At 45.5% G+C, this 25278-nt stretch overlaps 2 protein-coding genes across 4 annotated transcripts in view; both read right to left on the reverse strand.

Annotated features, from left to right (window-relative positions):
• Positions 1-18906, reverse strand: part of gpc1a (glypican 1a) — a 23775-nt gene extending 4869 nt beyond the window's left edge. The window contains exons 1-3 of the mRNA XM_027005504.3: positions 18277-18906; positions 3869-4027; positions 2015-2415 (exon numbers count right to left, since the gene is read on the reverse strand). Of these exons, the coding sequence (XP_026861305.2) occupies positions 2015-2415; positions 3869-4027; positions 18277-18433 (717 nt within the window). The 5' untranslated portion in view covers positions 18434-18906. The remainder of the gene's footprint in view (positions 1-2014; positions 2416-3868; positions 4028-18276) is intronic.
• A 1149-nt stretch (positions 18907-20055) lies between these two features.
• Positions 20056-25278, reverse strand: part of gpc5b (glypican 5b) — a 35668-nt gene continuing 30445 nt past the window's right edge. For all 3 annotated transcript variants that reach the window (XM_027005550.3, XM_035523406.2, XM_081708416.1), the window contains exon 9: positions 20056-21309. In XM_027005550.3, coding sequence (XP_026861351.2) covers positions 21152-21309 — 158 coding nt within the window. In that variant the 3' untranslated portion in view covers positions 20056-21151. The remainder of the gene's footprint in view (positions 21310-25278) is intronic.

Below are 25278 nucleotides of genomic sequence, written 5' to 3' on the forward strand. Positions count from 1 at the left end.
GCCTGGATGTGAGATGAGTTCCTCCTGCTAAACCCAGATGAATTAATGATGATCACAGTTGATCTGGACCTGTCATTTAATGTGCATATGCACATATCCACCTATATAAGTAATATTCATTCAGCTTTGAAACTATGACATGCACTATCCATACATGATGCAACCCCCCCCCACCAAAAAAAAGGTACACTTTTTTATTATTATTAGATTTGACATCTGTAATATCCTGCTAAATGGATGTTCTAGTAAGAGTTAAAACTAGCTTCAGTTAGTCCAGAATGAGGTAGCTAGGGTCCTTTTAAGAAGCAGAGAGTTTGACCATATTAGCCTGATCGTCAACACTGCCTGTCAAATTCCATACTGATTACAAAATGGTAATCCTCAGTAACTAAGTGAAGTTACTTCCTATTATGAACCGTCACATTATGAACTATTATAAACTGTGCTGGTTATTTATTACTAGCTAGATTTCATAAAGTTACAGTAGATGGAAGATCATTGTGATACAAATCCCTCCAGTTTTGGAATAACCTTCCAATCAGCGTCTGTTTTTTAAGCCTAGGTTGAAAATGTTGACAACAAAAATTTGTTTTGGACATTAGTTTTCACTTTAGAAGAAAGAGTTCAGATCTCGGGTTTCCTAGACGGTAAACTGAAACATAAACTGAAACACTGGCACTGTTTCCCACCGCTCTCGGGTGTTCATGCAGGTTTGCTGCTGGTGAAGTAGAGGGCCACCGGTGTCTCAGGGAGCCCTCATGCCTGCGCTGCCTTCTGGATCCTCCTTTTCAGCTAAGATGGTAGAGCTATTTCTGCCGGAGTCTCTTTTGCACTCTGTGCATTCCATACACAGCTAACCCCCCTCTTCTTCTCTGTCAAACTGTGCAACTACCCCTCTTCTCTTCTGATGCTGATGTAAGCTTGACCTTGAAGGGTAGTTCCTGTTTGTCTGACCGCCATGGACGCTGGTCAGTCGGCATGTTCCACCTACTCTCCCAAAGAGATCAAAAACTGTTCCGAGGTGCAATGGAGACTTTAGTGACAGTCCATCACCACCACCACGACTGGCCCTCCTGCTCGACCGTTCAGTGTACAGACTCCGAAGTACTAGTTAATTGGATCTGGGTACCTCTGCCAAATATTTGTTAGTCATTTCTTATAAGTTACTCTTTTGAGTTTTCTAACATAAGGTTAAGAGCAAAAGAAAGTTCATTAATTAATTGTTATTGTTTTGCCATGTGGTGTCTATCAGAGGAGGACTGAACCTCTCTGAGCCTCGTTTCCTCTCAAGGTTTCTTCCTCTTGCGCTCAGGGAGCTTGTTTTGGTTTTTTTCTCCTGCCACTGTTACCTTAACTCGCACATTAGGGGCCAGACATTACTTCTGTAAAGCTGCTTTGCACAGCACATGTTGAATAATCATACTGCACACCCATTACTATAGAAACCAGTTAAATGCTAATCATAGGGCTTTTGTGTAGGCCTCTGAAAGTAGGCTTAATACATTACTACAAGCAAGGTGATATTCTGTGCTGATTTCTGAGCCGATATGTCCTCGATCAGGGACTCTCCAGAGACTGGAAAGCTGGCGGCTCTTCCCGTCTCTCCATGCGCAGGGACAAGCTGTCGCTCTGCGCCATATTTTCATTCGTCAAGATGGACTTAAGCCCCACCTCCGATAGAAGAGCAAGTGGCAGTTACTGGATTTTCTCGCTGTCTTTTTGCTCCGGAGAACTCGGGGAAGCGGCGGTTATGCTTCTTGTGACAGATATTATGCTCTTTAAATGGAGCATCGGCTTCAATTGGTAAAGAGCATCAGGACAGAAAAAAACTACTGCTGTTGCCATGCTTAGGCTAAGAAATCCCAGTGCACCCATTAAATCTTAATGATGGGCTTCTCCATTAACCTCATCCACACAGTTACAAAATAGATGGGCTCTCTGGATTATTAGACTACTTAGATCATAATGTTCTACCTTGTAAAATGTTTCAATTTTAAAACGTTGCCCACTCTACCTGAGACACCTTCCTCACGACTTCTCCTGCCACGTTCAGGCCCTGCACGAAGGCGCGCGCGGCGACGAACACCCGCGCCAGCCTGCTCTTGAGGTCGCGCGGGGCGTCGCCGAAGGGACGCAGCGTCTCCGTCTGCTTGGACGCGCACTCGAGGAACTCGTCGGAGACGAGGGACGCGGCGACTGCCGGCTCGGAGGCCTTGAGGAGGCGCTCCAGCAGTCGCGTCCAGAACTCGTCCAGCGCCTCGTCCAGGTTCAGCGCCGCGCCGCGGTAGTAGCGCCGCAACTCGGCGTAGAGCTCGCGGAGGATGCCCGCGTTGGGACCGTACAACGTCCCCAAGGCTTTGACGAATGCTTCTTCCAGCCAGCGCTCGGATCCGTTCAGAAGCTCCAGAAAATACGCTGTCGAGAAGAATGGAGGAGTTATACAGTGTCCACAGAGGACCGCCGGGTCCAGGGGGATTTAATTGAGTGACACTGAGATTCTGTCAAATCAAAATCATCAGCCGTTCATTTAATTTGCCGCACACCTCTACGTGACGTTTCAATGTATTGTACTGAAATTAAGTTAACAGCTCAACAAGCTCACTTGAAATGCAGCTAATCTCATCCCTGGAGGCATCAGATCATTTTAGGGGTCATTCGGTGACCTTTGAAAAAGGATCCACCCCCAAGTCATGTGTCTTTTCCCTCAAGAGCATTGTTGGAATTTTTCATCAGACATATAATACTGTATTTTCTGACTGGCACTGCTTTTATGAATATTTCAAAGCGCGAGCTCTCACTGGCTCATGATGGCAGGGGAGTATTGAAAATGGCGTGATAAACATGTGTGTGTGTCTTGGGAGCGCATGAAAAGCATGTGGAAGTATTCCAGCTTTGTCCTGTGGCTCAGGCTCCGTCCCAGGAGGAGCCGTGAGCGCATACTTAAAAAAATTTCTTAGCAGCGTCAAATCACAGCAGCTGGGCTCCCTTTGGAAAGATAAAAGCGAAAACTTGCTTTCTGCCTCTGCGAGCCCCCGTTTCGAGGAGTAGAGGAATCTGACGCTTTGCTTTGGGACAGACAAACGAAGGCGTCAGTGAGCAACTAAGTCGACTGGCTATTTAGGCCAAAACAGATTTGAAAAATGAAATGAAAACGATATCGCGGGAATGATATCCTTCCGTCCTTGGTCATCAGTGGGACCAGGGTGCTTCGGACACAATGTTGAAGTGGAGCAGTCTGAATGCTTAATAAAAACCCGTCTCTACCTTGAACACTGCCTCGGTCAATGCAGAAAATCACCCACACAATGATTTGGCGCCATGTGCATCTTATTATTCAGAAAACGACATCACGCAATGTGAAAGATACTTAGAACAAAGTCTCCTGCTGGGTTTCTTATCATTGCTGCTGGATACAGTCTGTCATGGTTTATTGTCTTTTAATGAGACTGTCGGAGAAGACGATGAAACCCCTTTGTAAAGGCTGGTAACAGGTAACGGGCGGGAGAGAGCAAAAACATCACCTTCTCCCTTTAACTCTGACATGAACCAGGAGGGAGCACGTCGACCCCCACCAACTCACCCCACCCCCGCTCCTACTGTTCACAGATCCATGTGCCAAGCTTTTAAAAATGCAAACCAAAACCAGACGATTTTAAATGGGAAACACTGATGACAGCATGGAGACTGGACAGGACCCTTCTGGGTCAGGGCCACGCTCAGATCACCTCTGCCCCTTGCTGTCTGTAATTTCGCAATTCTATGCGTGCATTTTTTTGTTTTTTTAAAAACTCAAATTGAGTCCAAACCAAAGCAGAATGGGTCCCAGAGTCCGTGTGTGTGTATGAGTGCAGGTGTGGGTCCTACTCACTGTCAAAGCTTCTGTACTGGGCGTTGAGGGAGGCCTGGACAGAGCGGCCCGCCTCACGCACCAGACCCTCCAGCTCACGGCGGCTCAGGTTGGAGAGTGTCTCTTCCATGGCGCTCGTGCAGCAGGTGTAGCCCTGAGGGCATACGCGCAGGTGCTCACCTGCCCGGAGAGCAGTAGGATGCACGAGTTACTCAGCACTGGAGCGCAGGACAATTTATTGCCACAGTCATAACAGTCATAATGTTGTATAAGATAACAGAACACTTTATTAATCCCAAAGGGAAATTAGGGTGTTCCAGCAGAGTACACGCAAGACAAACTCAGAGTACACACCGGGTAGGTGGACATAAATAAATCTACAACTACTGTTACAGTTGCTCCTAGAGTATTGTTTTATAGTAATAAGCACACCAAAAAAAATTCTGTAAATTACAGTTTTGTACAAATGAGCATGACGGGTGAAGAATAAAACAACAGAACATATTGTACAGTTATAGGACAATATAGAACAATATAGAACAATTAAAGTACGGCATTTATATATTGACTTCAGCTGACAATAATATCAGTGAGCGTGAAGATGTCTGTGGCATCCACCCACCCAGGAGCACTCACTGGGTATGATGGCTCACGAGGTCCTTCTATTCTGGTTGATGCAGTGTGATGTTAGCCAATCGTGGGCTCCGGTTAGGTCACAAAGGCTATACAGGCTGTGGGTGCATACAGGTGTCCTACAGTGGTGCGTCATTCAGTGACTAGCTACATGTGTCATGGAGAGTAACAATGGGGGGGGGGGGGGGGGGGGGTTTACAGTGCATTTATAACCCTCCTGACCTCAACATATGATGTTTTCCTAGCTGGGAAATCAGAGCTGTCAGATCAATCATAAATATATGCACATATGCTTACGCATGCATATGCATAAAAACTATTTACATACTGATTCCCAAGGCTAGGCACATTAATTGCCAGCAGAGGAGCTATCGCATACAGATATCTGTCATACTACAAATCCTCTCTCTCTCTCTCTCTCTCTCTCTCTCTCTGTCTCTCCCTCTCTGCAACGCCCACACACACACAGACCCCGACCACATGCACACATTCTGCAGCAGGTCAGCGAGGTCTTGTTGACAGCGGGAGTCTCTCTGGAGCTGCCTGACATTTGACGCACAAGCTTCCCGCCTAAAGCCCGACCCATAGCAGGGCCTGCAGAGGGCAGACACACAGGCTACTCGCCGCCATGTCTTTCTTATCACCTCAGACAGCATAGTGAGAAGACGTGGTGTGCCGCGGTTTATTTATACACTGAGGTAGCAGACTGGGGAAGAAAAAAAAAAGCTTTATGACCAGCCCAGGGACTGTCCACCTGGCCTGAATACAACTCCTGCTAAGTGCTCAGAGACGCATTTAGAGGACTCCTACAGGGCCGTTTATACCCAGAGTGCATGCATTTCATTGTCGGCGAACCGTTTCATTGTGAAATAACCGGGATGGCCTAAAATCCTAATACGGGACCTTTTAAATACGGGAGCGTTTAACAGCACCCAGCTCGCGATAGCCCTTAACATGGGAGCCCAGAAAAAACCATATCAAGTCAAACGCACCTATAAAAGCAATGCAACTGCGCTTGTAAAAGAATCGCCATGACTACAAACCTCTTATGGCAAGCTTTTGTTTCCTTTATGTCCCTCTCCATGCCCGATGTGATCTGTTTGCGCTGACACGGTGCACGTGAATGCTGAGCACATTAGTGAGTGCACAGGCAGGCATAAACCAATAAGCAGAGCACGAGCTCATATTCAGCGGCCTGCTCCAGTGCTGCTAAACAGGCCACAATCTCATTAAAACAACTCATCCCACTCGGCTCAGGCAGCGCTTTCTCATTTCAGTCCACAAGCAACACGGCAGTGTGGCCTGCATATCAATACCTACTGACGGGAGACCAGGCGAGAGCCGGCAGACGAAGCTGCTCTCTCTCTCTCTCTTTCTCTCTCTCTCCCCCTCTCTCTCTTTCTCTCTCTCCCACTCTCTCTCTCTCTCTCTCTCCCCTCTCTCTCTCTTTCTCTCTCTCTCCCTCTCTCTCTCTCTCTCCCTCTCTTTCTCTCTCTCTCTCTCTCTCTCTCTCTCTCTCTCTCTCACTTCTCACATACATACATATTCTTTGGCAAAAACACAAGCACTTGATCTCACCGGATGTGGATTGGAGCGCTAAGATTGAGTGAGAGAGGGAGTGAGCGAGAGAGAGAGTAAGAGAGAGAGTAAGAGAGAGACAAAAAGCAAAAGACAGCAAACCGAATCATCAAGTGTCTGTCTTGCGTGGAATGTGTGAGGTGTGGCGATGATGTGTTGAGTGAGAGTATGAATCAGGGCGATGTGGTCCTTCTCATGGCGTGCTGTCAGTCTCACCCCATTTATCAGGTCCCATGTGTGCATTTGGGAACGATGCAGCTGCCAGCCAGGCAGACTCACCACATCACAGACTGATTAATAGGAAAAAAATCACCTGTCTGCTGCAAGAAAAAAGCCTTTAAGACAGACTGTTTGTCACCAGGACAGACGGACAGCACGACACAAGAAAGAACGCACCATCAGCTGACTCGCTCTCTGCTCTGTAAGCAGCAGTCGGCCAAGGCCACGCGGGCGTGACCACAGCAGGGGAACAGACCAATCAGAGAGAGGGGCCAGTATGGAGGGGCGCGGCTGTGGCTCCTCTGGGGGCATGAAGACGGAGCACTCACGGGCAGGAATCTGGGGACTAGCGTATGATCACGGGAGTTAAGGAATGCCAACCTAACATAAAATCGATTCTTCCCTGATTCGCCTGATGCGGTCTATGGCTTATGACTGAGGATGTGGTGGAGTTTTATGACTTAAAGTATAAAGAGGGGGAAAAAAGAAGGAAGGTAATGAATATATTTTTTAAAAAACTGGGTGGAATTCTGCTTTAATTACTGGTATGGATCGTCGAAAAACAGAGGAGCTGGCTCAAGGAGTGAATACATTCCTAGTGTTGACTAGATGGGCATAAAGACGCTCGCGTTATCTGGACCGACTTCTGACGACACATCTGTGCACACTTCAGTCAGAAACGACTTCAGACTAAAACAAGCAAAGCTCTCACCAGGGATGCCGCTCAGAGCTCTCCTTCAAAGCCCCCTGACATTCCAGTGTGAATCTGCCTTCATTTTCCCTTTCCCAACTTTAGCTGCCCCGGGCTTTGTTTTTGTCACCGCACGAGTGAGCAGGTGTGCGACACTCTGAAGGCGAGCCCAGCAGGACTCATAAATCCCTGAGCATCTTCCTCTCACACCTAGCACCCGTTTTCCACCGAGGGACAGAGTGCGTTTGCTATGGCACCCTTGCCTTTAGCCCAGTATGTTTTCTTAAAAAGTACAATCGAATCTTGAGTTTGGTTTAAGACAAAAAAAAGTCTGGGGTATTTAATGGAAGTTGTAGAGCTAGAACATTTGATTCAGTTCATTTCATTGCTCGTTTAATAGTCAGTTCAACAAAATCAATGTAGAGAAAACAGCTAAAACTGAATTGTGTGAACTGGAGATTCTCTGCACGGTCCACTGATTGATAGGGCCTGCCTCCTCCTTCAAAGCTATTCTCTAAATCTTTCCTTGCTCTTCAGAAGAGGGTTGCTGTGCTATGCCATTACATGAAAAGACTGGTCTCAGTTAACAGTCTAAAGTCCAAGGTAATGAATTCATTACAATATCGCGATAATCCCCATCTGACTTCTATCAACCTACCTCATGTGGGACACACTCAACCAGGATAATGTGGAAAATGAGGTTAGTGAAGGAAAGACTTGGAATGATGGAATTAGAGAGAGAAAAGAGAAGGAAAGCCAACATTGCGACCCTTTTCACCAAAGAGGGTTTATTTTTAAATACCCAGTAGCACCCAGCTAACAGACTGAGTCTCTCCGGCATCAGATATGCCAACCTCCATTTTGCCCCTTTTTCATAGTGACCTTTCCTTCAACCGTTCTGTTACCCCAGCAGCTCTCTCTCTCTACCGTTGTGTCTCTATGTTTGTCTCTCTCTATCTATTCTTGTGTCTCTCTGCCACTCTGTCCCTGGCCCATCTCCCATGCCCACATCAGCACCCTGCGCCATCGTTCCAGCCCAGAGGCACTGGCGTCTCCGATGTTCTGCTGTCTCGTGCTCCAAACCCCAACCTCTGACCTAATGTTCCTCTGAAGTCTCTGTAAAGGGAATTGGTGGCCAGTTGCTTTATGCGCGTGAGAGATGGCATCGGAGTGAGCCGACATGCCCTGTAAAACGTCCACAAAGCCCCTTCTGACTGATTACGGAGGCTGTTCTCTAAAGCAAGACCTTTAATTCGCAAAATGAACGAGTTATTCTAGCATTTTTATTCACACTGCTTCATGCTGTCTTGCGAATGAGATTGCGTGCTACAGTTTTACGCTGTCTGTGTGTGCTTGTTTGCGTGTGTGTGTGTGTGTGTGTGTGTGTGTGTGTGTGTGTGTGTGTGTGTGTGTGCGTGTGTGTGCATGTGTGCGTGCGCGCGTGTGTGCCTGAGGTTTGGTGATATGTCTTAAGTTAAAATAGCCCGAGCCTGTGCGTGGTTTAGCATGCACATGGCCTGCTAGCATATGCATTTATTCAGCTTTATAGCCGTGGGGAGGCAGGGAGGGACCCGGGGAATGAGAAACATCGAGGTTCTAACAGGGACACGTAATGAGCTGCTCTGATCCTGCAATGAAAGCAGTAACACCAGCCCTGTGTATGAGAGGGTTTCGCTTCCAAAGAGAATGACCTCAATTCCTCTCTTGCTGTTCCTACATGCATGTATAAGCAGTACAATGTGCAGAGTAAAATATGCAATTCTGTTTCTTATGGCAGTTAGGTTGACTTTTATGTCAGTATATTTGATAGACTTTGAAACCATATCAGAAAGCAAATTCCTTGTCCAACAGAGGACATGTGCCATTTCTTTGCAGGATTGGTTCTAGAATAGTACATGGCTCCATGGTGCCAGCACTATCACTGGGTGACTGCTGGTTCAGTTCCTAGTCATAGCTAGAGCTGCCTCTGGCTGGGAGACCAAGAGTACATAATTGGCCTTCTTCTCCGGGTGAGTTGAGGTCTACCTCCACCCACACCCCTGTCCATCTTTCAACTTGCTGCTAACCCATCCAAGTGTCTACTTGCCAGTGTAGGTGGTTGGTGCCCTACTCTACGTGTGCTGAGCCATCCAGTGATGTTCTGGTGGCAGTTTGAGAAGAGGTGGTGGTTGGCTATATGTGTCCTGGATTAAGCACATGCTGGGCTTCCCACTGCTGGTAGGCTTAGTTAGTTACTGAAAATGGCAAACCTTGGGAGGAAATGTATATAAAAATAATGGTAATAATTGTAAAAAAACCACTGCCATGACTGCCAACTGCAAGAACAATGTTTGCTTATGGCAATACACCACTGAATATGTACTACGCAGATGTTTGTTGTTGAGGTTTGTAAACAATATGACAATCAACATTTCTTCTTCTACTTGAAACACTTCATACACACATACAGTGAGCAGGCAATTTAAAAGCAGCAGGCCAATTGAAATGATTTTATGGACATAAAAGGTTTTTTATTAGACTTACTGGCTGCTCTAATTCATGCACTACCTACTCCCCTTTGAGCATAAGAATGCAGTATTTTCTGAACAAGTCCAATTATGACTCAAGAAGGACAGATGCAGTCTTGGTAAATAAATAGAGTTGCTTTGGCCTTGATATTCTGATTAAAACTAATTGTGATCATTACCAAACTGCACTAACACTGTCACTGAAGTAACAACGTCATTATAACTGTTAAATATAACAAAATGCCCGTACCATCTAGGCCTTTTCTTTGTTTGTTTTTTTAAATTTGTAGATGATACCAAAAGAACCTGCACAAATGAAGTTGGCTGCCTCTGCCAATCAGAATTGTTGAAGTAATCTGAATGTGTGTGCTCTTGTTGCTTTAGTAGTAAGAAGTGCTTGGACCCCAATAATTGCTCTTCATTGCTGTTTATGTTTAGATCTGGCCCGATTTCCAAACTCTAAAATTAATGTGTTCAAATATCAATGTCTTGCATCGTTGCTAATGTCAATCTATGCCCAGGAAAGCAAACCAGCACTTTGATTTGAATGTTTCTAGGTTTATACAGGACTAAAAATATAACACTACTCCACTATTCAGACTCAGCTCTGTGTGTCTGTGTATGTGTGTGTGTGTGTGTGTGTGTGTGTGTGTGTGTGTGTGTGTGCGTGCGTGCGTGCGTGCGTGCGTGCGTGTGTGTGTGTGTGTGTGTGTGTGGTTTAACTGCAGAAAACACCAGACCACAAGGACTACTTACTTTGATGCCTCTTTGAGATCCAGAGTCAAATATTTTTAGCCGGTCCTTTAGCTACTGTTGCCTTCTAAATATTCGGCCTTACATACATCTGTACATACAGATGTTGCTATGGAAGACGCTGTGGGCGTGTATGTTAGGGGAGATGGGGGGTGTCCGTGGCCTGGCGTCGCCCACTGATAATAAGAGAGAGCAGAGTCTTGGCAGCTGTGAGGCAAAACCCCAGGCCTTGAACTCACAGGAGAAGCACAGAGAGACTGGATTTGCTTACTCAGTGGTTTAAAAAAGTAAAGGAGGATGATTACCTGTCACCGCCTCGGTGACGCACTGACCACTGCATCAATCACACATCGCAGGTGTTAATGGTCAGGTGAACGCCTACCATTTTCTGCTCACGACTGTGCTAAAAGAACCACGAGTGTGAAGGACATTGTCGGCACTGTGACGTCAGCCAGAGGTGCCGCGAACACAGTGGTGGAAAGAATGCAGTACTGCCGCGGAGAAATTCACATTATGATTGCAGCACTGAAACTCTTCGGCAGGCCAAAGTAAACAAAGACCGAACTCAACAGCACACTCCTCGTTGGTGTTTTTGGCATGCATGATTGTTGATGAACCAAGGAAGGATTTAGAGAAGTTTCTTTGCCTAGAACATCTTACCTTGCATACCCTTTGCACAGACCTTTCTGAGACAAACACTCCTTCTATTACACATTCACACACACACACACACACACAGTCATCTGTTGAGCACACAGACACAATTTATTAAAACCTTGTTCAAATTGCCCTGCTTGGTGCTCCTTAAATCTGGATTACAAGACCCCAGATTACATTTACAGTATTTGCAGATGTAAAACTAGCTAATCTGTCATGCATGGTGTTAGTCTGGCTCCAACTGTCCCTGCCAGTGGACGTGGAGTGTTTGTGTGTTAGAAAAGGACCTTCCTCCTAAATCTGGAAGAAAACAACAGTAATAACTCTGTAAAGACTCTGTAGTGTCCTCATTACCAAGCAAATCAGTCTATTACAGTGAAATAAGGCTAATGAGCTACTAATCTGCTGGTTTTGCTAATGAACTGGGAGATCATGTATGCTTGCAAATCACAAGTGGATACACAACTGTCTCCTACTTGGGGAGACAAGGGGAAACGGAACTTTCAAATAATTCACAGATGATTAAATATTTACCCCACGCCACTACACGCTCTATACCTGTAAAAAAGAAAGGACTGAAGGTGGGTTTTTCATGCAAGTGCACAGGGTTAGACATGCTGTGTACTGATGTATGTGTTTTGAACGACAGTATGCGTGTGTGTGATGCATGTGTTTTAAGGTATAGTGTCTGGTCCTGGAACAGCTGAAGTTAGAAAGCAAAGTCTGTCACTGTCCTGCACGCCAGCCGTTAATTTGTCTGATGTCAGAGATTCTCCAGAGCTATACCATGGTCCACCTGTATATAGTCCATCAGCTCTTACTCTTAGACAGCATCTTAGACAGAATCTTATCCTTTGTAAATGACAATTCCTTCCAGTTCTCCCCTGAGCCTCCTCAAGGGACCAATCCGTCAGACTTGAACGCAGTTCCGCTCAGCAAGCTTGAGACCTCACACTTAAAGTAACGGCTTTTCAGTGACCTTGTTTGACCTCTTTCCTCCTGTACTGGACTGTAGGATTAGATGCAAATAGAACAGCTAATGACCCCGATCATTAACCATTCCAGCAAGAAAGAAAATAATCCTACAGTTTTGTTTTGGTTTTTTTCCCCCTGAAGATGAGCCATGAATGCTTAACCAATAACTGACTTGGAAACTCACACAATCTCTGTGTCTAGCAAGCAGATATGACAGAGCTGTTCATGTACGCTCATGAAACCAGATATCTGAAATCTGAGACTGAAAGGGAGTGTGTGACTTGTTAACCGCAATGTACTTCACTAACACAAAGGATGTGACAAAAAACCAGAATTTCCATATACTAATTTACCCAAAGGGGAGACAGCAGATTAGCGAGTGAGATCCCCATACTGAAGTTCTGACTCTCCACATTTAGCCGCTATTTATTGGCTATAATTACCTACAGCAAACACTACACATTAGGCTCGAACTACCACCTAGGGAGGGATAGCATTACTTTGCCCCCTGTCCATCACTGTGACACTAGCCAATCATGGATGGCTGTGCATTCATGCTTGCTGACAAGGGCAGTTAATGCAATCCTCCAAGTATGCTTGGCTTCTGTCGCAGCATGGACAGCAGTTTGAAAAGATTTGCTGCTTGGCGTAATGAGTCCTTCACGGTTGGTAATCGTTTTATGACGAGAGATTAGCTGGTTGGTGGGTGGGAATTGACATAAATTTGGGAGAAAAATGGTTTAGTACTGGAAACGTTGGGGATAAGGACACACTGTACACTTTCACTGCAGGCATTCTGACAGTCCCTTTTCTTGAGGATCTGAGGGCATGGCACAGGTTAACGAGGGCCTGTTAGGTGCAGATAATCCACTCATTCCTGAGCTGTTTAAGCGACTAAGAGAGTCAGAGAAGGATGAACTCCTGCTGGGAGTCTCGTTCACATGATCGCAGTATGACGGCGTATCGGGACACAGCAGGCTCTGTGCAGCCTTGTGGTCCAACAGGCAACTCCTCTGCCTCTCAGTCTCGGACAACAAGTGCTCATACCTTAACAAGTTCACGAAGGAGTTTGACACCCCTGTGTTGAGCAAGGTGTGCTAGAGCTGTGCACAGAGACAGGATAAAACTGAGGCTGCTGAGTTCAAGACCGCCCATTTGCATGAATTTGCAGTGGAATGTTTTGAACGACTGAAGTTATGTCTAACAGGATTTATGCTTTCATAGCCAACAATACTTAGGACTTCAGGTTGGGTATTTGTAATGTAGATTTATCCATTATTGAGTTGAAAATAAAATATACCAGAGTATGATTACTCAGAGAAAGAGCTTGCACATTGTTACTCACACAAAAATAAAACACATCAAAGAATACCTGACTTCTCATAGTCCAAAACCTGGGCCTAAACCAAATGCATAATACCAAATAATGACACATTAAAGATGTATCATTAAAGACAAAGGTCTTTTTGTCAACCAGTCATTACAGATGATTTGTATTTGCATGCATGTCTAAATGTGTTTGCACGGGAGGAACAGAAAATGGTCTACTATTGTGCAACATCGGGCAAAAACTGAAGAAACTGGATCGACTCTCCGACTCTTCAAGCTTGTCGACTACAGAGGTGCCGCCACGTCTTGACAACGTTAATGATCGCGCCTCCATCTTCATAATTCACTGTCTTCGCCTTGGCCAGCGTCTCGCCGGCAGAGAACTAGCTGGCGGAAAAAGCGCAATTAATATTGACAGAGCAAAGTGGCTGGAGGAACGCCAGGCGCTGCTGTGAATTATTCACAGAATTTCGGTTAGCAGGCGCTCAGTGTGACGTGATGAACACTTGTCGTGAGCTGCAGCGGACTGATTACAAATGTAGCAGCAATTACCATTGGATGTCAGTTAAAAGCTCCCGCGTTGCATTGTAAGCAGGTGTAATGCACGATTATTTTAACAGTATCGTTATACTCACCGCGTGTGCGGAGTTGAACGAAAGCAGGTGTGTCTATATGTTTGTTCATGTACTTCTTAATTCTCGACAGCATTCACAATGTCGAGCTACACGTGTAGGCAAGGGGACACGTGTGTGTGTGTGTGTGTGTGTGTGTGTGTGTGTGTGTGTGTGTGTGTGTGTGTGTGTGTGTGTGTGTGTGTGTGTGTGTGTGTGTGTGTGTGTGTGTGTGTGTGTGTAAGTACATAGAAGACAAAAAAATGAGTCGGTGGATAGAGAGGCTCCTCACAAATCACTAGGACCTAGTCCAGAGAGACTAAATCAGTCAGCCTGGGTTCAACTGTCAGTAGTTTTTAATGGGTTACAGGTGTTAGTGTCATGGGAAGTTTTCACTGAATGCTGTTCAGAGTAGTTTCTGCTCTGCAAGTTAAATAAAGGAATAAATAGCCCATAAATAGTATTTATTGGCTGTCTGCTTAACATGTGTTATTAATTAGGACTTTAATTATACCATATTTTGGCTGAAAATGAGTACATCAGCATTTCACAACTGAGGACAGTTAGTCATTAAAATGTATTTTATACAACATTTAATAACCAAATATTTGCTGAGTAAGTTGAGGTTATTTTACAGTTCCTAAACAGAGGTGCATGTGGTTGGGATCAGCATAAGGCTTACATAAGTAGAAGAAGAGTGTGTGGCTGGCTGGCTGGGTGTGCCTTCTATATGGGTGTGCACTATATACACAGCGCAGGGCAAAGCACATGCTACACAGGACTAGGAGATCTCAGTACGGTTCACAAAGCAAGTGTGAATGTCTCTTTCCCTCTTACTTTTTCACAAGTACACACATGCATGTGCACACCCACATCAAACATAGGAAGAAAGTTTCATCTTCACAGAGCTTAACACAAACACACACACACACACACACACACACACGCACATCCATGCACATACACACACACACACGCACATCCATGCACATACACACACACACACACACACACACACACACACACACACACACACACACACACACACACGCACATCCATGCACATACATACATTCTCCACTTGTCTTTGTTTAGAGTGACTGCAGGGCTAAAAGTGTCACCGAGTCTCGTACTGAACAATATGGGGCTTCTTCGCTTAACGATGGCCGACACCTTAGTCGATCCAGTAATTTCATACACGGCAGCTCATCTCCAGTTTCCCTCTGACCTTTAAACACTGCTCGTCACCTATGTTTCCCTAAACACCTTTAAGGCATAGCTATAAAGCCAAACTATTTCTTGGACCCCTTTAATCCATTTGGTCACCCCCTCCCCCCCCCAAAAAAGTGATGATATGACTCATGACACAAGGATTTCACAGGCAGCAAAGCAGTGGCAGCGTTGCCATTTAAAAACGCAACACCTGCTTTCCCACCATTCTCACCCAGCTCACAGAGGCAGCGCTGTTTCTGTTTTATGTGCTAAGTGGCACTGAGGGCCATGTCTGGAAATCATCTCTCACCAGCATCCTGGTCCTTGCAACTCATGTTAGAGTGCAGTGCTGGCTCGCAACACATCTGCGTCAACTCATCCTGGCCATGTTCCCAAAAGCATCGCAGCACAAAGGTCACCGTTAAATACGAGTGTGTGTCACACTACACACTTTCTCTCTCGTTTAAGGTGATCTTTACGCTGCAGTGCTTTTAGGAAATGGGGCCTCGCTAATACTATGCCCTTCATGAGGACTTTATAAAATAAGGGTGTCAGAGCAGGAAAACAGTGCAGGGGAAGCCCAGAACAAGCATTTGAAAACCCTGTCCTAGACCTCAGCTCTAGACTTCAGCTCTAGACCACAGATACAGACCTCAGCTCTAGACTTCAGCTCTAGACTTCAGCTCTAGACCACAGATACAGACCTCAGCTCTAGACCTCAGCTCTAGACTTCAGCTCTAGACCACAGATACAGACCTCAGCTCTAGACTTCAGCTCTAGACTTCAGCTCTAGACCACAGATACGGACCTCAGCTGTAGACCACAAATACAAACCTCATCTCTAGACCACAGATACAGACCTCAGCTCTAGACTTCAGCTCTAGACCACAGATACGGACCTCAGCTGTAGACCACAAATACAAACCTCATCTCTAGACCACCTCAGCTCTAGACTTCAGCTCTAGACCACAGATACGGACCTCAGCTGTAGACCACAAATACAAACCTCATCTCTAGACCACAGATACAGACCTCAGCTCTAGACCTCAGCTCTAGACCTCAGCTCTAGACCATAGATACAGACCTCATCTCTAGACCACAGATACAGACCTCAGCTCTAGACCTCAGCTCTAGACCACAGATACAGACCTCATCTCTAGACCACAGCTACAGACCTCAGCTCTAGACCACAGATACAGACCTCAGATCTAACACAGGGGTGTGTGGCTCAGTTGTATGTGATTCTGTAGACCTCAATCTAAGACTCTGGACAGCACATCTTTCAGGCAGCACACCTCAACCCCTGCAGAGGTTTTCTGTCTCATTTTTTTAGTGCTGCATAAGAATCATTTATATTCCCAGTCTGCTTTTCAATAAGTACATGCCTAATGTGGCACATATGATAATATGATAATATAAACCACTATGAGTCTACAGCAGCAGGGACTGCCACAGTACAACAGCCAATCACACAAGCTAGTAAACTGTAATTTGCATAAAGCACACAGCAGGCATGGGGGGGGGGTCTTCATTTCACTGCCAGTTATACCATGTGTGACTATGTACGCGACAAATAAACTTTGAACTTTGAACTTTCTATTATCTGTACACTTCTGTGTTTCCCTGCACTTGTGTTTTCCCTGCAGATGCTTGTGTCTTGTTTAGCGAATGAATAAAACATGAGGATGGCCTTGCATGATTTTAGGAGGGCAGCGCGTGCTGTCATTGAGCGTGGAGCTCTCCTCTTTGAGCAAGCTGTCATTGAAACGGCACGCAGTCACCTTGAAAACCTCCACCCTGCCAACAGGCCCCCACCTCCTCCACCCTCCTACCCCCCACCCCCCAGCTCTGGGAATGCCAGCACAGACGACTATATAACCAGTAGGATTAGGGAGAAAGAGTGCTGAGAGCTATCGAGCTTGCCAATATGTCTGAGTGCGAATGGATGTGCATATGAAAGTATGTACACATGCACATAAAACTGAATTATGTGAGGGTCATGGACTGTATTAAGAGTGTTCAGGTTTTTTCCTCATGGCTTATTTAGGTACAAAGGGGATCTGCTAAACTTGAATGGTAGAGTTAAAGGTAGTGCTTCTTAAAACTGTGATTCAACAGATCATTGGATATTGTCACGCTTGCACTGTGTTCGAGCATGCACGTGTGTGTGCGTGTACACGCACAGCATGCGCATCTGAGATCACTTATCTCGATTTATCAGACACACGGACCAACCTGACTCACTGCTCCAAACCATACACTGCGGAAGCAGATGGTTTATGTTTTAGTGCTTTAGAAACTATTTTACGTTAATGGGGAGGTACTCATTTTATGATCTCTCTTCAGTGTTTTTTATGTATGCTTTGTCACTGTGATTGATGGTTATTTTAAAATTAGGAGTAAGTCTGAACCAAAGGGTGCAGGACAAGAGCAGACAGGCACCACGGCACAGACAGTACTCCACCTGCCAAAGCTCTTTTGGACACTTTTCCAAAGTAAACCTATTTTAAGAGACTCGCTGCGGTTGCCATAACAAGTGTCTTGCCATTGCGCCGACTTCATATGTCTGCATGTCTCATAATATGTGTAATTACGAAGTCGTTATGCGCTGTTGTTTATTTTGCAATTATTACCTGACAAGCTTGTGTGATACAGACACACACAAAAAAGGATATTTGCGCTCCACACTAGGGTGAGGGACTGGGATTTATAACAAAAGAACGATCTACATCGATCCAGCCTACTGCCGTTCTCTTGGGCAAGATGGATCGGCTGTAAAAACTCGTTACCAACAAAGGCTTACTCAGTTTCCAGCATCTTTCAGACGTCCCTTTTGGCCTGATCCCAAATTAAGGGGAAACGCCATGATATTAACAATGACGAAATCCGTGGTGAAGCGCACAGAGGTCGGGTGTAGAATTCAGATCACATCATTGCTTGCGCATTGTGCCCTGGCGCGCCGTGCGGCCAGGGCAGCCTTTGTTTGGGACCCCTGTATTGGGGTACAGATGCGTCTTAAACTTGAGCTGTACCATCATAATGTATCAAAAATATGTGATCTTATTCACTGTATAAAACAATCCGCTACTTTAGTTTTAAAGAAATCACCAAAACGTGGGCTGTCAAGAGGTCTCTTTGGAGCTCCGTCCCATACAAAGGCGTAATAACTGTATGAATTAGTAAGGAATTAGTGGCTAAAGAATAGCGAGAACTGCTTCAGACGACCACCCAGTGAAAATTACTTCTATCGTCTCTTATTCTTACCTGATATCTCGGACTGAGGAACACCATTTAACGTAAACCCTTTGCCGCTGTAGAACTGACGGACATCCGCGCAGCTCCGGGCTTTTACGCCTGTGTTATCCGCAGACAGACACACAGCGATTAGGCAGACAAGGAGGGTAACCGGTGTAAGATCCATTGTCAGGGAGACTGTCTGGGCAACTCAGCGTGATATGAGTGCGATTTAAAGGAGTCCTAGAAAGGAAACTAAGGCATCCAGTGTCTTTACTCCCGAAGCAAATTGACGATCCGTCTTAATATGGAACCGGTTACACCGGCAAGTGTTTACCGTTTCACTGCGTTCACGCCTGTCCAGGTACGGCTGGTGCTGATGTCTTGAGGTAGCCTAGGTTACTTATCAGTCCGGCGAGTTTCCGTATCTGGTGCTCATGTGTTTTCAAAATTGTCGATGAAACATAAACCTACGAATATTACGCGCAGAACAAAAAAAGAGAGTATAACAAGAAACATCCAGCGACATCTACAGACACGCTACACGCAAAAGACACGAGCTCACGGCACCGGTGCTGCGAACTCCCCGGTGTTCCGTACGTTTTAGACGTCTCCCCAACTGCCTTTTGCTGAAGAGGCGCAACCCTACAGTAGACGGGAAGGGAACCACCTGCAGGTCAGTAGACGCCCCCTACCGCTTCCTTCGCTTACTGTAACCGCGCTGTCACTCAGAGCGGGGCTGATGGCATAATGGCCAGAAATACAATGCGAGATTAAACATCCTTCTTGGTAAGATCATAACACGCCGTATCTGACTAGCGTTTACGTCCCGTTCACACTGAATCTAAGTGTTAACGTGCACTGACTCGAACCTGCAGCAACAGGCAAACTAAACATATTCTAGGCGTCACGGGTATAAAAAGGTGCGGCGATAGCGCAACGCATATGAGCACTCTTAAAATCATACTTTTACAAATATGTGGTGCGTATTGTGTAGACGCCAATACAGTATTCACATCGCCTCAAAAGAGAGAAACACACAAGGCTAAATAATCCGTTGGCCACGAATCGCCCTTATGGACTGTTGTGTCAGACATGAAGCCATATTACTGTGATGGTATTCCCCTGTAACGATCATACAGGCCTATTCCTTTGTTTGTTTTTTTGTTTGTTTTTCTTCATGTACAGCTTCTTAAGCTTGTAAAGCCAAAAGGAGCCTTGCGCTTTAGACATTTAAGATTTGCCCTAAGCCTATAATCAGTCAAATCTATCTAATATGAGGCCCATAGTTCCACTGTGGCCAAAGAAGGGACGCTAAACAAATAAAAATGGATTGCAAATAAATAAATAGCCTGTGGTTTTGACGGATTCTGTTTGGGGAAAGGTCATTCGGCACGACAATATGACAAGTTTACTCTTGCTGGATACCGGGAAATGCAGGCTACAGCGAGCCATGCTGGCATTTTAATATGCATCTATCCCTGCAAAATTATACAACTAATTAAGCAACGGCGTATATCACAGTGACTGATGCTGCACCATATATTAAATGGCTCATCTCTTGGATATGAAAAACGCGTGAAGTGAATAACTGGATGCCCCATATCTCTAATGGACCAAACGCCGGCGAGTTGGCCTGAGTTGTTTCTCTGATACCTGGGGTGCGCTGAGAAGAGCTGCGGCTAGAACGGAGAGACTGATAACAAGGGCTTATGTTTCAGGAAGGACTGTGTAGACGCGTGAGCAAGAAAACAAATCCGCGAGTTCGCGGGCCGCAAAAGAAAAAAAAAAGAGGCAACGCGGACGCTCTCGAAATCAGACACGTTTTATTGATCGACTTACGCGCGAGCACCTCATAACACTTTACTGTCAACACTCGCGCGCGGAGCAGCTCCACCGAGAGTGGCCACGTCAGTGTCACGCGTTACCGGTAGTGCGGGATGCCGGTAAGTGCTGTCAAAACCCATGTGTGCAGAACAAAAGACAGAAGCGCTTTAAGATTGGAAATACTGAAGTGGCAGTCATTTTTGTGTTATGAGGTTTTGTCTATGGACATTTTTAACATTTTTTTTTTTTGCTTCAGCAATCTATGAGTTATATTACGTAGTCAAAAAACTTTATCTTTTTATATTGGTTACTCGCGTCACGTAAATCCATCCTGCTTTGTATACATACTATAGATGTCTCCATAAATACGTTAATTTATGTTATCTCATTTATCTCATTAAGTCTTATAAGTATACTAATATAAATGAAAATGAGACTAAACATTGTTATTGCGATAATTTCTTGTATACAATTCATACATAGGGCCATACAAACCCATGGAGTACAGCGAACAACTTCACTTACCACTTGTCCTGTACAGTATTGTGAAGTAATGGTGTGGTGGAGTTGCAGCGATGTTATCTTTAAAATAATCTGAACTCTAAACTCTGCAGATCTCCAGGAGCAAGGGTAGGCTGAAGAAAGGATTACTATAGCACAGAGGTTGTTCCCAAACTTGATGGCCACTAATTCTGGCAGGGGCTGACAGTTTAACACTAAAGAGTTCGTATGTAAATTTCAGAAAAGGAGGTGACAATTAAGTAAGTAGGAACACATGTACCAGAGTTAATATTTCTGTAGGTAGTGCACTACATAAAGACACAAATAAAACTCTACAAAGCAGGTAACAGCAAATGAGCATTTGTTCACAACACAACGCTAACGACCCCCCATCCAAATAAAGGAAAAAATGAAGAACTTCATCTGCAAAAGGGTTCGGGCTTTGGCGAGCCAGCAGAGAGCAGCTAGCGGGGGGGGGGGGGGGGGGGATGTCCAGTGCAAGTGCATACATCAGTCCTCCAGTGTGTCCCGAGCACTCCTGCCCCTGATCCTCCATGTGGCTGATGGGGGGCAGGTGTCAGGCGGAGGCTCGGCCCAGGCAGGATAGCAGCAGCAGGGGCAGGAGAGGGAGGGAGAGCAGTAGCGGGGAGGCGGCCTCGGGGCGCGCCGCTGCCGAAGCTGGCATCCCCGGACGAGCTCTGAAGTCAGGAGGCTGAAAGGAGGGGAGAGGCCCGCCTGTGGGGGGCAGAGAGAGGGAGAGGGGGACAGAAATAGCAGTCACGGATGTCAACAAGGGTCAGAATGTTTTTGCTTTTAAGCCTGCTATGATGCACGGTAGAGCTCTGAGATTGAGCACTACTGTGGAGGAAGAGAACTGCATCACAGCAAGCCTGATTTAATTACACTGACAAAAGCATCTCCTACACACGCACACACACACACACACACGCACACACACATCTGCGGTTTTATGGACTGTCTCAGAGACTGGTGTGGGAGCGGGACTTAACATATGCCTAATGCACAGCAGATGATAAGAGTCATAGATCACCAAGAGGCTTAGAGCCCAGCACCGAGAGTCACAGAGGGGACACACACTCGGAGTGTTGCTTCATGTTTGTGTCACTATATGATAATAGATGGCATGCATGTGCACACAGTGTATGTGTCGGGGTTACTGTGCCGGCATCTGTTTGTGCGTGTGTGTTTATGTGCATGCTAACACACACGTCCATGTGTACTTTCCAGTTCTCATTACCATACACAGTTATATGCTGTTAACTGTGTCATGTTGTTTTCCCAAACCACCATATTGGAATCATCTTATTAGCACCTTACTGACTTGGAATGATGACCAGACTGACAAAATTTAATAATTTTAGCACAGTAAACTGTGATTATATTTTTATTTTGAAAAATATGCTACCTGCTGATTTCCCAGACCAAGATTAATTCTAAGCATTTCTATGGTGAATCAACAATTTGCCCAGGAAACTGGCCCAGTAATAATTATTTAGGTCCTTTTGTAAACATGTGCTCATATATCTACTTAAACCAAGAATGAGGTTAAATCCATAGTTTTGGCCTTTGTGCACCATTGGACGTCAGCCATGTTCCCAGTGCTGCAGCACACTGTGGTATCATCCCTCATCTCGGGGTGTGTGGACACCCCAACCCTGCCTCCTACTGCACAGAGGCCCTGGCCGTCAGACCCAGAATCATGGGACGCAATCATCTTGCCTCAGACACAAAGAGCGAAGTAAGGCGGGGAGGGAAGGAGACGGAAAACAACGGAGGAGCAGACACACCTCGACTGCATGCAACTCGACTCCAGGCACTCGCACAATAGCCACTGTGCCATTTGCACAATGCACAAAGGAGTCATTTATCTGCAATCTTAGGTGAGGGGAGCCTTGTACGCTGATGAGAACAGAAAGCTTATCCGATCCATATCACACCAGAGGAGAAATGCCCGAGGCGTTCCTCGTGCTGGATGGAGAGGTGTAATGGAGATAATGTGCGCGCTTAATCCTGTGCGCTTGGGTGTGTGAACATGCCAGTTCACTTCTGTCGAAACAGTGGGATCATAGACAATATATAAATATTGCAGTTAGGAAACCATTGAATTTGTGTAAAGTGTAAGAAATGTTCCTGGATATCCTGATTCACTTTAGATGTGTCAACAAGGATTGCTGCGCATTGACTAGTGTGCATGGATGTATGGGTGTATGTGTGTGTGTGGTGTGCACTGCTACTACCTATCCATGCACAGACACACACACACACACACACACACACACACACACACACACACACACACACACACACACACACACACACACACACACACACACACACACACACACACACAGATCCAGACCCTTTATTCCCCTTAAGTATTGTTTGACATCTTGCCAGGTTATGCGATGAATAACTCATAGCTCTCTACAGGGCAGAATAACTGTATTTGTCTTGATGAATCTGTATAATACATTTTACTCACTACAGGTATGCGCATTTTTATTTAAAAAACACAGGAACAATGTGTGTCTGGAAAAGGTGACACATGAACAGAACACAGAGGGTGATCATTTTAAACAAAGACCATCAGACAAATTGAGACAAGCAACCACCAATAACAATCACATAGCAAACCCTGAGAAAGGGAAAGATGCCTGCTGACGCAGGAGATCAATGCTGTGACGCATAACGCCAACAGTACTGATTATCACTAGCTTATTAATGTGTAGGGGGCTTTCATCTTTTCACAATTTCTTTTGTTGTTGTTTATGCCAAGAAAATGCAAACAAAAAAATAAATAAATAAAACATGAAACACCTGCCAACCCCCAAGACTGCGGTGTGTAATGTGCGTCTGAGGATCGTGGCTGTAATCTAGTGTCAAAGCTGGAATGTGGCAGACATGGATCTGCCCAGCACTGACTTTGCCGCAGGATCACATGAAAAACGCCTATCGGTGAAAAGACCCACAGCAACAGACAGACATACGAGACAAAGGCCCTTTGTCAATATGTCCACCCACCGCACAGCGCTAAACAAGCAATGACGGGCTAAATATACGCCTTGATGTTCATTAGACCAGACAACATCTCACCCATTCATTCACACCCACAGCAATCTGAGCAGATGTTGAAGGATGCCAGCAAAAATGCCATTACGGATGCCGTGCCAGTGGTGCCAAAGCACTGTCAGGATGGCCCGGACCCTCTACAGGGACCCGCAGCAGGACTACGGCACTGCTCGAGCGATTCAGATGAAATCTGCCTTCTTTAGATTTGCGCTTACAGCGAATGACATGAAGAGCAAAGGTTTACATACAAAATAAAAAAAGAAATATTTTTCCCTTCGATTGAGGGAAAAACCCCAGTAATGTTACTGGCACTACGATGTGTAGCACAGAGCTACTAAATTCCTAAATTCTGCATTTTAACCAAACAGCATTAGTAACATAAATGTAAGCATCAAGCATTGCCATATTTTAATGTAAATTCATAATCTGTAGAAAAACCAGAAGAAGAAAAGAAATTCAGGACCAAATATGAACCAGAATATGATTCACTACATAACAAACTAGATATAGGCCAAACTGACAACACCACCCAGATCTCAAAATAGCACAGACCTGCAGTGGATTATGGGGAAATCGACATTATGTGAACTATGAACATATATTACAAAGAGATTAGCAATTAGCCATTAGCCTACTGGGACCCTTGGGAGCCTAACTAAACCCTCCACCCCCTCTGTCAGCTGGGGAGGAGGGAGCAGGGAGCAGAGGACAGATCCACACCCGGCAGCCACAGAATTGTACTCAGGGCTCCGGTGGGCTGTTCTCTGCTCCAGAAGTGTCCCTGAACAGCAGCTCCCCTGTTCTGACACACCTGACTCAACCCACAAACAGCTCTGCTCTCAGCTAACAAGTTGACTCAGGTGCATCATATATGCACTGCAGGGTTCTCTGGGAGCAGGGCTGGGGACCCCTGCTCTATTGTATGGAACTGCTTTAGGTCAAGGAGAAAGCAGAGAAACAGGTGAGTGAAGTTGTGTGTTAGGCACATTCACTGGGAATGAGGTCACCATAATCACAGTTTACCATGCTGTCAAAGCATGCCTGCTCAGGTGTTTGATGCTGGGAATCTAATCTGGTAATTACCATGCCAGACAGACAGGAATGCCAAGTCAATATGAGAGCAGTCAGTCACCAGTATGTGCCAGGCAAACAGAAGTGATTTTTTAAATATAATGTTGCCTAATGTTGCCTAAGTGATTTAATATATGGGGAATTGAAACAAGAGAGTATTGTTCTAATTGCTCTCTCACTATATCTCTCTCTCTCTCTCTCACACACACACACACACACACACACACACACACACACTGTGCTATTGTTTGACCTCCACTTGAGGCAGGCAGAGGTATCTGTCTCACAGCAATCCTAGTTGAATCAGTAATGAGTTCTTCATTATCCAGGCCACAATTCCCAAGAAAGAAAAAGGAATGCACACATATTCTTTCCCACCACCTCTCACACAGACACAGACATAGACACGTGCACACATACATACACACACACACACACACACACACACACACACACACAAACCAACCAATCTATGCATGTACATTCTCACAAAATCCTGTGTACACACACATATACAAACACCTCCGTGATGTACTCTATATA

The sequence above is a fragment of the Electrophorus electricus genome, chromosome 26 (genome assembly GCF_041902795.1).
Source record: "Electrophorus electricus isolate QZ-2024a chromosome 26, ASM4190279v1, whole genome shotgun sequence".
In the NCBI taxonomy this organism is placed as follows: Eukaryota; Metazoa; Chordata; class Actinopteri; order Gymnotiformes; family Gymnotidae; genus Electrophorus; species Electrophorus electricus.